We start from the raw sequence: 15,398 nt of genomic DNA, 5'->3' as shown, positions 1-15,398 counted from the left end.
CACCATGTGCTGCACCTACATACCAGATAATGTACATTCTTTAAACATGGCTTCAGATTCTAAAGAGACTGTTGATCGGTGTTGGAGTTTTCCTGGTTTTATTTTACTTTATTATATTTTATTTCATTTTGCTTTTCTTTACTTGTGTTATACCTTGTTTAAAGGCTGTAATTTCACAGATGATAAGTTTATCACTCACAACATACGCAGATGTACCACAAACCGATGAAGATCATGAAGACTTATTTTCCTATTTGTTAAATGAAGATGAAGTGCAACTAATTATGTAGAAACTGAAAATGTGAAAGACAAGTAGTTACTTACTGATGACTATGATGTAGACTCTGATACAAGTGTCTAAGTTGCCCATAAAAACCAGCAAATGCATTCTATGATGAACTAACTGAAAATACATGTTGTAAGAAGTTATGTCCTGATAAATGATATGTGTTTTGCTGTACAATTCAAATCTGCTAAAAATAGGCGGGAATGTTAAAAGATTTTGAATTTTATTAATATTCAACAGTGATAAATGTTTATGTTTAGCTTATTTGAATTGCACAGAAATGCCTGTACATAGCGTGTCAGCAAATTCTTTAGCTGGAACAAAGTGATCACATGAGGAAGTTGCTCAAGTTTAGACAACACCCACATGTATTGTTTTAACCCACTACAAGATCGTTAATCAACTTGTTTCTCCTTGTCTTGCAAGGCTGCATCCTGTGCAGCCTCGTATGCAATCACCAGATAAGAAGTTGTTTTTTCCTAACTTGTACTCCACCCATGAGTGTTACGTGAGTAGGGCAGTATATAATAAAGTCTGAGTGAATGCCTAGCTGCTGATTCTGGAAAAAGTACAGTTTTAATCCTTTTAGACCTGAGCGCAGCATTTGACACTGTCGATCACACAATCCTATTAAACCGTCTAAAGACATGTGTCGGCATTCAAGGTTCTGCTCTAAAATGGTTTGCCTCTTACCTAGAGAGCAGAACATATTCTGTGATGCTGGGTAACAAATACTCTTCCCCAGCTACACTAACCTGTGGAATACCTCAGGGCTCTATTCTGGGTCCGGTCTTATTCTCCTTATACATGCTCCCATTAGGCTCCATTGCTGGATGTCTCTGAACCTTCTCAAACTAAATCATGACAAAACCGACATTATAATCTTCGGTAAGCAGGACTCTATTAGTCTCATAAGAAACAATCTGGGCCCATTATCAGCTAATGTACATCCCCATGTAAAAAAATCTTGGTTTCATTTTTGATTCCACTCTCAAGCTGGACAAGCAAATAAATTCAGTTGTTCGTGGCAGTTTTTTCCAACTCAGGAGCATTTCTAAACTCAAAAATATCCTGTCATCTGAAGACCTGGAAACTGTTATCCATGCTTTCATATCGTCACGTCTTGACTATTGTAACTCTCTCTATTTAGGCATTTGTCACTCAAGCCTGTCACGCCTGCAACTTGTTCAAAATGCAGCCGCAAGGCTCCTGACGGGTACTAGAAAGAGACAGAATATTACCCCGGTACTCGCATCTCTACATTGGCTACTAGTTAAACATAGAATTGATTTTAAGGTTTTATTATTTGTTTTTAAAGCCCTCCATGGTTTGGCTCCAGGTTACATTTCAGATCTTCTTAGCCTGCACTTGCCCACTCGATCTCTGCGCCCCTCCAGTCAGATGGTTTTATCAGTTCCACGCTCCCAGCTCAAATCTAGAGGTGACAGGGCTTTCTCCATTGCCGCCCCGAGACTCTGGAATAGTCTCCCCCCCTTCATAAAATTCTCTTCATCCTTGGAAGTCTTTAAATCGAATCTCAAGACCTACTTATTTTCCAAGGCTTTCGGATCTCGTTGATATTACATGTCTTACAATTTTTTTTTTTTTTTTTAAATGTTTTCTTTCTACTTTAATTCTTTTATTATATTATTCCTCTGTTCAGCACTTTGGCCGACACTTGATGTCTTTTAAATGTGCTATATAAATAAAGTTGACTTGACTTGACTTGACCTGAGTGAATGCCTGGCGCGCTTTGCCTGCACGTTTCTGTAGTCGACGGAACGTGGTCAGGCAATCGTCCATGTACATGAATTAACTCTGGGCCCGTGATTCTTTGCTTTCCTGAGGTTTTTCTCCTTACAATCTCTTAAATCCTTTTAATGACCTGCTGTATTTATGGACAGGAATTACACTCACACATATACATACACACACATGCACACACACACACACACACTGCTGTGGTAAACGCTGCTGTAAATCTGTGCTGAGCCGCCTGAATGTGTTTGTCACTTCTACAAGTGCCTCTCCACTTTTGGCTGCAACAGCGAAACAAAAGTATTTCAGTGAAGAGGCCAGAAACATTCGAGTACTCCAACTTTAAACCCCCCGTCCCCGTCTCACTTACAGCCGTCTATCCTCCTCCTCCTGCTTGCGGCGCTGCTCCTCCTCCTCCCTTCGCTTCCGCTCTCTATCCATCTCCTCCTGGATGCGTCGCAGCCGCTCGCGCTCCTCCTCCTCCTTCTTCTTCTTCTGCATCTCGGTCAGCAGCTTCTCTGACCGGGTCACCAGGCCCTTGTACTCGTGGTCGATGTCGATGCGGCCCATTATGGTGGTCTGCAAGGCACAAAAACAAGGTTGCACTTACAGTCAGGTCTCACAAAAGGACGCACCGATCCCGATATCTGGACCGTGCGGATTCAAAGCACTGGATGGAGAATCTGTGCAGGCTGATCTGTTTCACTGCATCACGCATGTGAAATGCGGTTATGATCCACCCTCCACCCTCATCTCCAGCCACGAGATACGAATAGTGACCGAGCTTCCTCTGAAGGGAGCCGAGGCGAGGAGCTCGGTTGATGCCTCCTGGACGTTTCATGTATATCCAGCTGTAAGGAGGCCTGGGCAGACCAGGACACGCTGAGTAGGTGGGCTTAGACCCCTGGCCCTGCATCCTGGAGCTACAACAGCATGAATAATTAAAACCTATATTCTTAATGGAGTCTTTGATAGCTAATAATGAGCAGCCCAGGAAGGACAAACCAAACTCCACAGGTGGCCTGGTGTCAGTCCTGCTAAATACTAAACTGGAGTCTGTTTATACATTTCTTTTCCTGATCTTCGGACTTAAAGCTTATTATTATTTTATCACTCACTTGAATGACAAACATTTTCCTATTTAATTTTCCAGTATTTTCTCATAAATATCCAGATTTTCACTCAATTTGCCACTTGTATTTAATTTTTGTTGTAACTTTGCCATCTTCTTGTTGTAAATGTCTATTTTTTTGTGTAAACATATGACATTAAACTCCTGAACTTTGATTTATTTCCGCCAAATTTTACCCCAGCTCATCCAGCCCAGTATTATAAATATCCTAAATGCTGTTATTGAGTTGTGGCTAAGCTGCAGCGTGTCACACACATTTAAGTTTCTGTGCTGAGCCGGTGGTCGTGTAGGCCACATCTGATATCTGTGATCACAGAGTGAAGAAGCCTGCCTTTAAGTCTCTGCCAGGGCTACAAAAACTTCGGTATTCTCACAGTTCACCGTCACGGCGTGTTCAGGTGTCATCGGGGCACAATCTGACATTTGACAGACAAACATGGGGTGGGGCGGTCGTGTAAACCAGAGGAGGGAAACGCGTTGGAGTCTCAGGTTGATGAATATTCATGTGCATCTGCTGTTAACAATGTTCCCTATAAGCTGTGCGCGTGCGCAATTGCGCACTGCTGGTCTCTGAGCACAGAACATCTGCGTTGCGCACAAAAAAAATCTACCTGAATTGAAATAAAAATGAAAACTTTAACAATCCTGTTTTGCAGTGTTAGTCAGTGACTGGCTGCTCGTATGGGATTATAACGATGCCACCTTATCCCATAGTCCAGCCAATGATGTGATTCACATTCGTATATACCCAGCTAATCAACATCGTTGGCAGGCTATGACAGCGTCCTTAAGTGCCGACACCAGTGTTTTAGCTAGCAAAGCGGCGTGGCTGATGTGGAGTGAAGCCACGTTAATGACAACGCGTACAACCATTGGAGATGTGAGCAGGACAGACGGAACAATTGACGGAAAAAATGTGGACTTTATACCAGTTTTTAAATTGTGTTGATAGGTCACGTAAAACCAGAGTTATGATAAAAATATGCAATGTTTGGTTTTCTTCCTGAATACTATCATTGTTTATATTTACTGTGGGAAGAAATGGTAAAAACGGCGTGCGAGCAAAAACAAAACCGAAAACCCCCACCCTGAATGTTACAGGTGTTACAGGAGTGATACATCTCCTGTTGTCAGGCCTGCAGGTATGAGGCTGTTGTTCTCCTTTATCTCATAGTGGACAGAAATATTTTTTGGAGTGGCACAAATAATTTGTGTGGCATCAAATTTGATGCAGAACAGCTGATTGTTCTGTAAATAGTTTGAAATGTTTAGTTAAAAAAACGCCTTGGCTGCATTTTTAGGTAAATGGCCTGCATTTGTATAGCGCTTTTCTAGTCCATAAAGACCCCAAAGCGGTTCACACTACATTCAGTCATTCACCCATTCACACACTGGCGATGGCAAGCTACATTGTAGCCACAGCTGCCCTGGGGCGCACTGACAGAGGCGAGGCTGCCAGACACTGGCGCCACCGGGCCCTCTGACCACCACCAGTAGGCAAACATGGGGTTAGTATCTTGCCCAAGGATATTTGGCATGCAGCCAGGAGGCAAATCGAACCATGACCTTCTGATTAGTGGTTGACCTGCTCTGCCACCTGAGCTGCAGCCACCCCATAGAAAAAAGAAACGTTGTTGTTTGCAAAACCCTAACCCTTTTTTGAAGAAGTAACTATATAATTAATTGCCCAACATTGGTCATTATTTACTGTATTTTGCAGACAGAGAGTTACAGGACTCTCTCTCTCCCAGACCACAGACTCATACTCATAATACAAGTCAGAGCTTTACTTAAAAAAACAAAAAAAGTTTTGTTTTCAAAATTGGAGTTCAAGTTATTTTTTACTTCCAATAGTGTTAACATACTACACAGGTCATGAACAAGATTTTTTTTAATTTTCATTTTAAGTGGGCTAAAGCACTTAATTAAAAGTAGTTTAACATAAATGGAAACGCTGTAATTTGATTATTTTAATAAACAATGTAACTTGGATGGATTCGATGCTGGCGTGACCACAGTGCACACGTCTGCTGTCGCTCACAGTGGTCCAAGTGATCGCTCAGGGAGCTTGTGTGTTCACTCAGACACATGAAAAATTAGAGGGAACATTGGCTGTCACCGCACCACTTTTCCCTCCAACTAGCAGTCACTCCACAACAAAGCCGCGGGGCGGAGTCTGAAGTGACGGGAGCCTTTCAGTCAGACTTCCTCCGCCGGCGTTTGTCCCTCTTATCTCGACACATACCGCGGTGAACACCTGTCAGCCTCACGCCTCCACCACTTCCCTCCAGGAAGAAAAGTGACAGGGAAGCTACGGTGTGCTAAATTATGGAAATTAAACAAAAAAAAAAAAATGCACAGCGGCACATTCAGGATTTATGACATCCATGGGTAAGATTAGAGGTGACGTTACAGTCAGACAAAGCACACAGTTTAATCCAGTTTAACAGGAAATACCATTATGACAGTGAGAGGGTCGCTTTAGAGGCTGAGTGCCTGTGAATCAACCAGATAAAATTCCTCAAATCACATTCAATCATTCAATCAAAGACTCTTTTTAAAACAAATTTGCAAGCATTTATCTAAGAAAAAATATCTCTGTTTTTGTAAATTTCTATAATTTTTGTTCCAAATTTGCAAACTTTTTTTCTCATAAATGTTGTATATATCTCATTTCTCATAAACATGGCACTTTTTCAGTCAGTCAAACTATGCACCACACCCACCTTGATTTTGACTATCAGGGTGTCGATGGCGCCGTCCAGTTCCCGGACCTGTTTGCTCATCTCCTGCTTGCCCTCCTTGAGCCCGCCCACCACCTCGTTGAAGCGGTCCATCCTCTTCTTCAGGTTACGCACTTTGACTAACCCGTCGATCCTGCCACACAGACACAAAGCCTCAGTAATGAAAAGCATCAGAGGGAGAGAGCGCCGACGGGGGGCTCGTTAACAGCAGGCAGCCGTTAAACGCTGGTAACCTCGTTACCTGGCAGTCAGCGAAGCACCGTCAGCTCTGCCTGCTCTGCTGCAGAGCGTGCTAATTACTCGCAGAATAATCTCAATCACAGTTTGGGCTTCAACACTTTATTAGTTTCTCTGATGACGCGCTGTTTAACGCTCACACTCGCCTGCATCTGATCAGCTCTTCATTTTAATCACACTTAAACTGCATCGTTTTACTCAAGAGAGGAGTTTGGTTGAAAATCACATGTGTCACCACTTTACTCGATATTTTAATCAGGTGTGTGCAGCATGATTCATGGATGCAGGTGTGTAAAGTCTTGTTCAGGACTGCCAGGATGCCTGGGCTTCACGCGATGACCGAAACCATATTTATGATGTGCCAAACTTGGACTTTGTGCCACCTCCACTTTGACGATGCTCATTTCATGCTTGTCACCTTGTCATGTTGCTTCGCTCAATCTCAATTTGTGCCCAAACTCTTCCCGCCGGTCATCAGCGCACCCCCACCCGGCCTCTGTAATCACACACTCCAGCACATCCTGCAGCGAGGGACGCAGCGTGGAGCGGCAGGTTGTTTATCGGCGAGAGATTGGTGGTAATAAGCAGAGCTGAAGCACAGAGCAGCCGTCTCCAAGGGAAACGCGACACCGTGGACGTGAAAGAGGCCGATAGCGAAGAGAAAGCATGAGGAGCAACAGGTGAGCATGAGGGGTGTGTGAGCATAAAGAGGAAGGAGGGAGATGAAGAAAATAATGAAGAGGTAGAGATGAAGAAGAAAACAGGAGGGGGGGGGTAAACTTCATGAGCAGGAGAGGGAGGAGCTGAGGGATTAAGAAGAATAAATGGATGAAAATGGGAGGAGAGAGAAGGTCGAAGATAAGGAAAGAAAAGGAGGAGTGAGAAACAACGGAAAGAAAGAAGGAAACCCACCGTGGTTTGTGTTTCTTCATGCAGAGCCACATCCGGACCGTCTTCTGCATCTGGATGCAGGCACTGGTTCGATACAGGATCTTGTTCTTCACTGTGACAAACAGAAGAAAAGAAGCAGAACGAGATGGGAACTTCAGAGCTGAAAGCAGCGAGGTCACAGTCTGCACCACGAGACCAAAACAACCTGACTTCAGCATCCTGTAGGAAACCAGGGATAATTCAGAATCCCAACATGCGGTTGGTTTATCCAGTCATTACCTCATTGGCTAACGACCTATTAGTCACGACTTCACAACACTGTGATTTATGGGCTTTGTGCTCTTATTCCCAAGAAGTCTCACAGCAGGTATCTCCTCATGTTTGATCTGGCAGATTTCTGCACCGGACGATGAAACTCTGAAGTGATTTGTGTTTCCTCCTGTTAGAAAAATGTGCAAACCTCTACACTACAAGAGTCTAAGTTCGATGATAATTTAAAAAAATTAACTTCCTGTTTTATTCAGCGGGACATTAAACTACAGAATGCGAAACAACTCTGCTTATTTCTGCCAGCCAGAGTCGTCGCCCCCTGCTGGCCATCAAGGTCTTAAATAATCAGGCTCCATCTCAAGGAGCTCATAGCACCGCTCACCTGGAGAGTGCACTCAGACTGCTGGTTTACGCCTTACTAGCAGTGTTGGGGAGTAACGGAATACATGTACCGCCGTTACGTATTTAAAATACAAAATATGAGTAACTGTATTCCGTTACAGTTACCGTTTAAAAAGGTGTTATTTAGAATACAGTTACTTTGTTGAAATAAATGGATTACACGGCGGTACTTCCCTGTTTGACAGCTACGTTCTGTAGTTCCAGGTGGCAGCGTTACGGTTGCCATGGTTACAGGGTGACTCTCTCGCTCTGCGCGTTTCCTGGGTGAGAGAGGCCTTTTTGTTGTTGTTGTGCTAAGCTAACAGGCAGAATGCTACAGGCTCTAAAGAATGTAGCATCATAGGCAGTGTAGTCCGTGCTGCAGGGAGAATGGACTGCCATACACGTTATGTGTCTGTGAGCGAGGGAGGGAGAAAAAGGAAAAGTATGAGCTGTCATTGAGCAAAAACGGGAGCTGGAAGCATGTAAATATAATAATAACCACTGCAGCCAAGAAGAGTGCCTGACGAGCCCAGTTGTAAGTAAGCTATTAAGACTCGACTGTACACCGTGTTCGTGTTTTCCTCCAAAAACAATAAGTTCTGTTGGAGCAGCCTTTCAACGCCTCTCTCTGTCTCTGCTAGCAAAGTTGACCCAGACAACAAAGTAAAGCTAGTTTTCGGCTACGAGCCCGACACAGAACCCACTGTATTAGCCAGAGGTCCCTTTACTACGGTTCGGAGCCGCGGACCTTCAGTAACAGTAATAAATCACAGCAATAGTACATTCATGTAGTTGTAAACAGCATGATAATATATTAAGTAATCCAAAGTATTCAGAATACGTTACTCTCATTGAGTAACGTAACGGAATACGTTACAGAATACATTTTGGGGCATGTATTCTGTATTCTGTAATGGAATACATTTTAAAAGTAACCTTCCCAACACTGCTTACTAGGATAGCTAAAAGTCTTTTGCAGAACCACCTTGAGCCCGGGTCTGTTTGAGGTTTCTTCCTGTCAAAAGGAAGTTTTTCTTTGCCACTGTCACCAAGTGCTTGCTCATAGGGACTGATTCTTGAGGCTTTCTCTGTATTATTGTCTTGACCTGACTCTATAAAGCACCTTGCTGTAATTTAGGCCTATATAAATAACACTGAACTGAATCTATTGTAGTAAAGTTTCACTATAGACCTTTTGCCGTCCCCGTCTTGGTGTTATGAAAGCAGACAGGACCTGGCACGCACCACAAGGTAAGCCTTCCCTAAAACACACATGGATTTCACATCTATTTGGGTATAAAACATCCAATTTTTTTTATCCAAAAGACCTGAAATGTGAGACCGAGGCCTCAGATGAGCAGAGCTGAGGGTCATCTTCCTGGAGACGCAGATCCAGAAGCTAGGTCCAGACTATGCGAGGTACAGGTCTGGTCAAAGCCAGCAGGAAGCTTTCTTTTCTGTCTCATAGTTCAGGAGTAAATAATAGAAAACTTAGAATAAGTTTACAGACTTTGTCCTGATAAGAAACCTTGTTCCGCTGAATTCCTACAGATCGATTTAATTTGAGGCGAGCTGCTCTCTGATGCAATTTACCTTCTGTTGTTTGCAGAAATTCACGATTTCTTCACAGAGCAACATCATTTGTGATTCAGACCCACCCGTCTCCAAGTCTGTGAGAGCACCGGCGCTTCTCCGTCCTCCCAATGAAGGAAGTTTGGATTGAATTGAAGTGAGAAAATTAAAGCGAGAGAGAGCGAGAGGAGGGGTTACGAGGGAGGCCCGAGGCGATGAAGTGTGAAAGATAAATAGAGACAGAGATCAATAACATCTCTGCTCACTGCCAAATTCGTTTCATCTTGTTATGACCTCAGAATATGTAACTTCTACACCGTCAATAACAGGATGATGAATTAATGACTTTGCATTTAGAGAGCAGAGGACACCGGGCGCTCCTGCAGCCCACGAGTCAAAGTATTGTCTAACAGTTACGGCTAAAACATCCTCATGCCTCCTGGATCCGTTTTTAATGGGATGGGTGATGTGCTTGGGTAGTTTTTGCAAATAAAGCTCGATCGATCGATATAGAGAAGGAGAGAGAGAGAAACCCAAAAACGGAGAAGAGCAGGATAAATGGAGACGGACACAGACAGAGAGGCAGTGACCGACGCTGCAGTGATAAAAACCAGCAGACAGACGGACCGCTCCTCCAACAGCTCAACCCCACATTATCACAGCAGCCTCTGCTGCACATAAACAGCCAGTGGTTTGTTTTCCCTGCTCCGTGCACCTCCTGTTTGCGTGATGGGGCTCCAAACACATCTGCCTGCACTACACTGCGGAGCTAAATGAGCAAGATTTATACGAGAATTACGCAAATCTGCACAAACCTGACCTGCTGCTGCTGTCCCTGAAGGTCTCCTAAACGGCTTTAAGCAACAAAAATTGTTCTTTTTACTCAATGAAAAAAAACAAACAAAACCCTGAAGGTATTCTGATGACAGATCAACAGGTGCCTCTACTGCAGATAAGTATTCTGCATACACTCACAGAGGTGGTCAATGTGAGTGCTCAGCAAACAAGATGACAAAGTCCCAAATGCAGACAGGAAGCTTTAAAATGGGACTTCATGAAGCAGTGGGTGACGGTGGCCACCTCCGTTCTGGGGTTTGGCATGGCTGGACTCACGACTCATGAAGCTCTGAGTTACATCACTGTGTCAATTTGTCAGGTGATGCCATGCTCAAGAGTTTCCTGCCACACTGAAGGTGAAAACAACCCCCTGATTGGCTGGTGGTGGTTCCTGGAGGTTTCTCTCTCTCATCTGGTGCAATCGGTTGCAAAGAAGGTGCTTTCTTTGGTTTCTACCATGTTGCCATGGTTACCTGTAGTTTTTCCTGTGTCTGCAAATACTCGCCAACTACTGGAAGTTTCCACTTCCACATGTTGGCTTCAGCAGGCACAACCTTAAGTTTGAAGGGGAATTTTCTCCACTTCCAGCTGCACTACAGCTTGGAGAACAGCTGCAGAGTGTTTGAAGTCCATTGACATTCAGACTACGTCTGCCTGTTCTTCCTAGCGACAGGTGGTTGCCGACGGTTGCAGACTTGTCTGTAGGGTGTGACTGGATCCTAAATGATCACCATGACTGTTAAGTTAACGTCACATGGGCAGCGCTCATGTGCAAAGACATGCAAAACCTTAATATGAAATTCAGCAAGTGCAGTGTTCTATGCCTCAGCGAGATAAAGGTCCCTGGTTTGATCCCGGGAGGAGGAACGTTGCATCAGGAGGGAACCCGATGTAAAAACCCAACAAGTCAAACGAGCAAAGCAACCTGTTGTGAACAAAGGAGCTTCTATGTATAGTTAAAAAAATCACATGTGATTTTGTGGTGGTTACAATAGAACCTCGGTGAGCCTATTTATTCATTTCCATCAGCTACAGTATGACCACTGAGACACCAACTGAGAGAACATAAAGCCAGTTATTCATACTGAGGATGCTTTTCTATCATTTCAGAATCTTAAATTGACGCACATTTTCAAACACTGTTAGATCATCGTCATGTTAAAGCTCACGATCGTGATATAAGAGCAGACGTTGCGTACGTTTGATGACAGACAGAGCGCACCACTGGACCTTCTTCCAGCGGCTGTGGATGAGCCACTTGTTGACCTTCTTCACCAGCTCGGCCAGATGGTCGGGGTCCGACTTCATGATCTGGTCAAATTCTGCAAACTGGACAGAGACGAGAAACACTTGATCAGAGCAGTGATTGTCTTTGATTTTTACCCGGATAAACCTAGTTTGTTCTTTTAGCCATTTTACTGGGCAGTGTGCCTCTTCTTTATCAAATACTCCGCTGAAAATAATCCCAAACAAATAACACATCATCATCATCATCATAGCCTTGAATCCTTGTCCTTCATTCTTAAAAGCAGGTTTATTTTTCTGTTAGTGTGTTTCGTATCTCACTAAAGAGCAGCCAGAAGACCGGAGGTGTACGTTTATTCTAGTTCGAGTTTTCTCTACTCCATTCATGAATGTTTTAGAAGTCAAGGATATCACCCACGCTTTAACGCTCTCTGTAACCTTAACTGCTCTGGATTTATAAGGCTTCGGAGCTCTTCTTTACGACTGTGCAGCTGATGTTTGTTGTGATCATGTCCTCCAAACGCCCCTGAACAATTAAAGAAACTGCTGAATTTCCTGCATTATCTGCTCAACATCTGTGTGTCCTTATTGTTTGTTTTCCAAATCTTGATTTCTAACAGCAGTGACACGCAGCCCTGCCAAACCCCCGCCCGCCTCCGGGTTTCAGACGTCTGAAGCTTCACACCATCACATTAGGAGCTACATTGCCTCTGAGATGTGCAAAGATTACCAAGACTGTGCTTCAAGCTTTGACACATAAAACTTACTTTTCTGCCACCTAACATTTGCTAAAACTGGAAGCCACAACTGTCGGTGGCTGCTCGCAGGTGCAAACAGTTATTCACGGGGACCATGTGATGTTGCGTCTACACTGGAGGGTGGTGTCGTCTTCAGAAAGCAGCCAGCGAGGACTTAAGTATTTATGTATCCCCCTGTCCTGCAGCTATACTGTCAGGCTTATAGTTTGTCCGGCATGTAGCGCTTCAAGGCTCTCTGCTGCAAATGTGTGCACTTTCATAAGTCCCTCCCGAAAGCCACGCGTCTGACCCAAACGTGATTAATTATTCATCTGGTGGAGAAAAAAAACCCATCTGCTGGCTCTGGCACTTCTTTAGAAAACCTCATCTAGTCTCACCTCGGCAGCAAAAGAAAACTAATGCGCTTTTCCTTTGGCTCTATTGTCTTTCTTTAGGTGAACAAAATCTATATTAGCCAGAGTGAGCAGGGAATAGAGCCTCACCTTCCCAGGCCGGAAGAACACTCTGGTCAGGCCGAACTTGTAGTCATTTTCATTCAGCCCCAGAGCTTTGAACAAAGCCTGCAACACAGATATGCAGGGCAGAGATAAACATGGGGATATAGCTCTGTTAAAACGATAACCTCAGGGCCAAACCCGAGGGGTGGAGGGCTGACCTTGCAAAAGAGCCGCGGGTCGAGGCGGGTGAGCTTGGGAGGCATGTACTTCTGGTACATGTTGTAGAGCTCGTGGAATGGAGCTCGGGAGGGGAAACCGCCCTGCATCAGGTCCAGCACCGAGACCATACCTACAGACAAAAAAAAGAGGAAAATATGATTTTACCAGACAAAAAAGTTAGAGATCCACTAACCGCACAGCCAAGAAAGGCAATAAAAAAAATCCCTCAGAGTTAGCTCATGAGCTTAAGGCATTTTACTCCAAACCAGTAAATCATAAACCAAATATCTCAGTGGACGTCTGAAAAGACGTTTCTGCTGTTGGAACACGAAAAGACTCGACACGAGGTTTCCACTTGTACACATATAAGATAAATTAATTACACAAATACTTGATACCAAGGAGAAAAGGCATGAGTCCACAGTATGAGCTGCCCAGTTCTGCAGTTTTTATACCTCCTGCTTTCACATCAAACAGCTCTGAGGACTGGCTGCAGATAGAAACCAACCGGGGAGCCCCTGCTGGGAGCTTCCTGTTTACACTAGCACCTCTAACAGCAGCTCTGAAGTGATGAAGAGACAGTTTCTGTAATCCCATTGCAGCCTCTTCACTCTCTTTGCTGTGTGGTGGATGGTGCGGAGCAGGTTGAAGTTTACTAGCAGAGAGTTTTATATTTCCTTCTGAAACCTTTTATTTCCTCCATCACATACAGGCTCAATATAGTCTGGACTTCACTTGCATCCATGTACAGCTGATCTCTAATTCCTCCAAAGTCATTTTTGTTGTTTGCTGCATTCATTTTTGTTTCTGCATTCATGGACTTAACTGATTAATGTCACTCAATTATTCTCTTAAGCAGGTTCCCTTTTTTTTAGCTGCAGCTAAAAAAGAAATAGAAAGTTACTGGAACACAGAGGAAGTTTCAACGATACAAAAACACAATATTTTTACTTCCTTATGCACACACAGGAGCACAGCGAAGACCAAGACCGTCTTCCAAATTAGATAAATGACACCAGGAAGCCTGGCTGACCTCGAGACTTGATGCAAATAGAAGTGACAGAGGGGAGGTCCTCGAGTTCATAGACAGAGCCGCATCATCGCAGGGCTCGAATGTGGATGACCTCTGACGATCCAACCATATTAAAAAGAGACCTACTCTTAAAAAAAGCATCAGTTATGAATAATATTTAATCTGTGACCAATGTGGACATCTTTTCACTGAATTTGACTAATAATAGATTTAGATCATCTCACATCTGGCAGTCGAAATAATCTCTTCTTTCTTCTAAAGAACCGATTATAAACATGAGAGTCTTACTTAAAACCGGTGTTTTAACCCAGCATCACAGCTTCCTCTACACCCCTCTCCAGCACCATTGGACTCCTCAACTCTGAATACACTGAAGAGGAAACAACATGATGACTGATGCTTGTTAAAAACTGATTTTTTTATCACCAAAGTTTTGTTTTGTTTTAGGACTTAGTGTTCCTCATTGTTAATGAGGACTTAGGTTTCCAGGGTTAAAACTATTATAGGCTAATAAGTAGGCATATGAATTGATGCCAACTAACCTGTGTATGAGAAAACACCCATTTCAGGTTTGACTGGGGTAAGTAGGTAATACAGACAGCTCTCTAAGCTCTTGGACAACAGCACAGTTTTTGTCATTTTGCCTGTTCCCTGATTATTTCAAGATAAGTTGAGCAGATAAAATTATCTGGATGTCATTCAAAGTGTTGAACTTGTAGACTGAAATGAAAAGAAGGAGGTCATAATTAAGATGAAAAACCAATATAAACCAATCAGACAGAGGAAAAACCTTACAAGTAACCAAATCAACAATCTGTTGCATTCTTAACCCTGGAGAACCCATGGGGTCGGATCTGACCCCATGGGTAAAAAAAAAAAAAGAATGCTCTGAGCAGCTCACCAACAACAAAAGACCCGAGACCCAAGAAAGATCACAGATGACAGCTAAAGCACATGATTGCAGAATTATTTCCATGGTTCAGAAACAAGAGGTTAGAGAAAAACTAACTAACTAAGGAGTATCACTTTCAAGAGCTTACAACAAGGTGCAAACCACTGGTTACACTCAAGAGCAGACTTTATTAGAATTAGACTTTACCAGAAAACATCTAAAAGAGCATGTGTAGTTAAAACAAAACAAAACAAACTTGTTTTTTTTTATTAAAAACAACAACAACAACATGTTTTTTCGGTTTTTTTTTTTTTATAAACTCAAGACAAACTTGTACCAGAATGATGAGAAAAGAGAAGTCTGAAGAAAGAATGAAACAGCTGATGAGCTAATGTTAAAACATGGGCATGAATGTCAAAGGAGCTTGCAAAGAAAAGCGTCTGGACTTCTTTAAGTTACTTGAAGACGTTTCACCTCTCATCCGAGAGGCTTCTTCAGTTCTAAGGTCAAATGGTGGAGAGTCCCAGATATAAACCTAGTGGGAGTGTCCCCCCACAGAGGGACAAAAGGACCCCCTGATGATCCTCTAATCGCCTGAGCCAAGGTGTGGAACTGGGTGTGGGTCCCAATCAGCCAGAGTTTCGGGTGAGTTCATTGTGAAACCTGGCCCCACCTTATCATGCGAATTCCTGAGGTCAGATGG

General features: G+C 43.4%; 1 protein-coding gene across 5 annotated transcripts in view; it reads right to left on the bottom strand.

Annotated features, from left to right (window-relative positions):
- LOC146502145 (unconventional myosin-VI) overlaps positions 1-15,398 on the bottom strand; it is a 154,823-nt gene that overhangs the window by 43,784 nt on the left and 95,641 nt on the right. For all 5 annotated transcript variants that reach the window (XM_085133606.1, XM_085133608.1, XM_085133609.1 and 2 more), the window contains exons 21-26: positions 12,770-12,900; positions 12,597-12,674; positions 11,311-11,440; positions 7,070-7,160; positions 5,903-6,053; positions 2,415-2,623 (exon numbers count right to left, since the gene is read on the bottom strand). In XM_085133606.1, coding sequence (XP_084989732.1) covers positions 2,415-2,623; positions 5,903-6,053; positions 7,070-7,160; positions 11,311-11,440; positions 12,597-12,674; positions 12,770-12,900 — 790 coding nt within the window. The remainder of the gene's footprint in view (positions 1-2,414; positions 2,624-5,902; positions 6,054-7,069; positions 7,161-11,310; positions 11,441-12,596; positions 12,675-12,769; positions 12,901-15,398) is intronic.

This window comes from Neolamprologus multifasciatus, chromosome 15 (genome assembly GCF_963576455.1).
Source record: "Neolamprologus multifasciatus chromosome 15, fNeoMul1.2, whole genome shotgun sequence".
Taxonomy (NCBI): domain Eukaryota; kingdom Metazoa; phylum Chordata; class Actinopteri; order Cichliformes; family Cichlidae; genus Neolamprologus; species Neolamprologus multifasciatus.
This window is presented reverse-complemented; position numbering and strand designations above follow the sequence as displayed.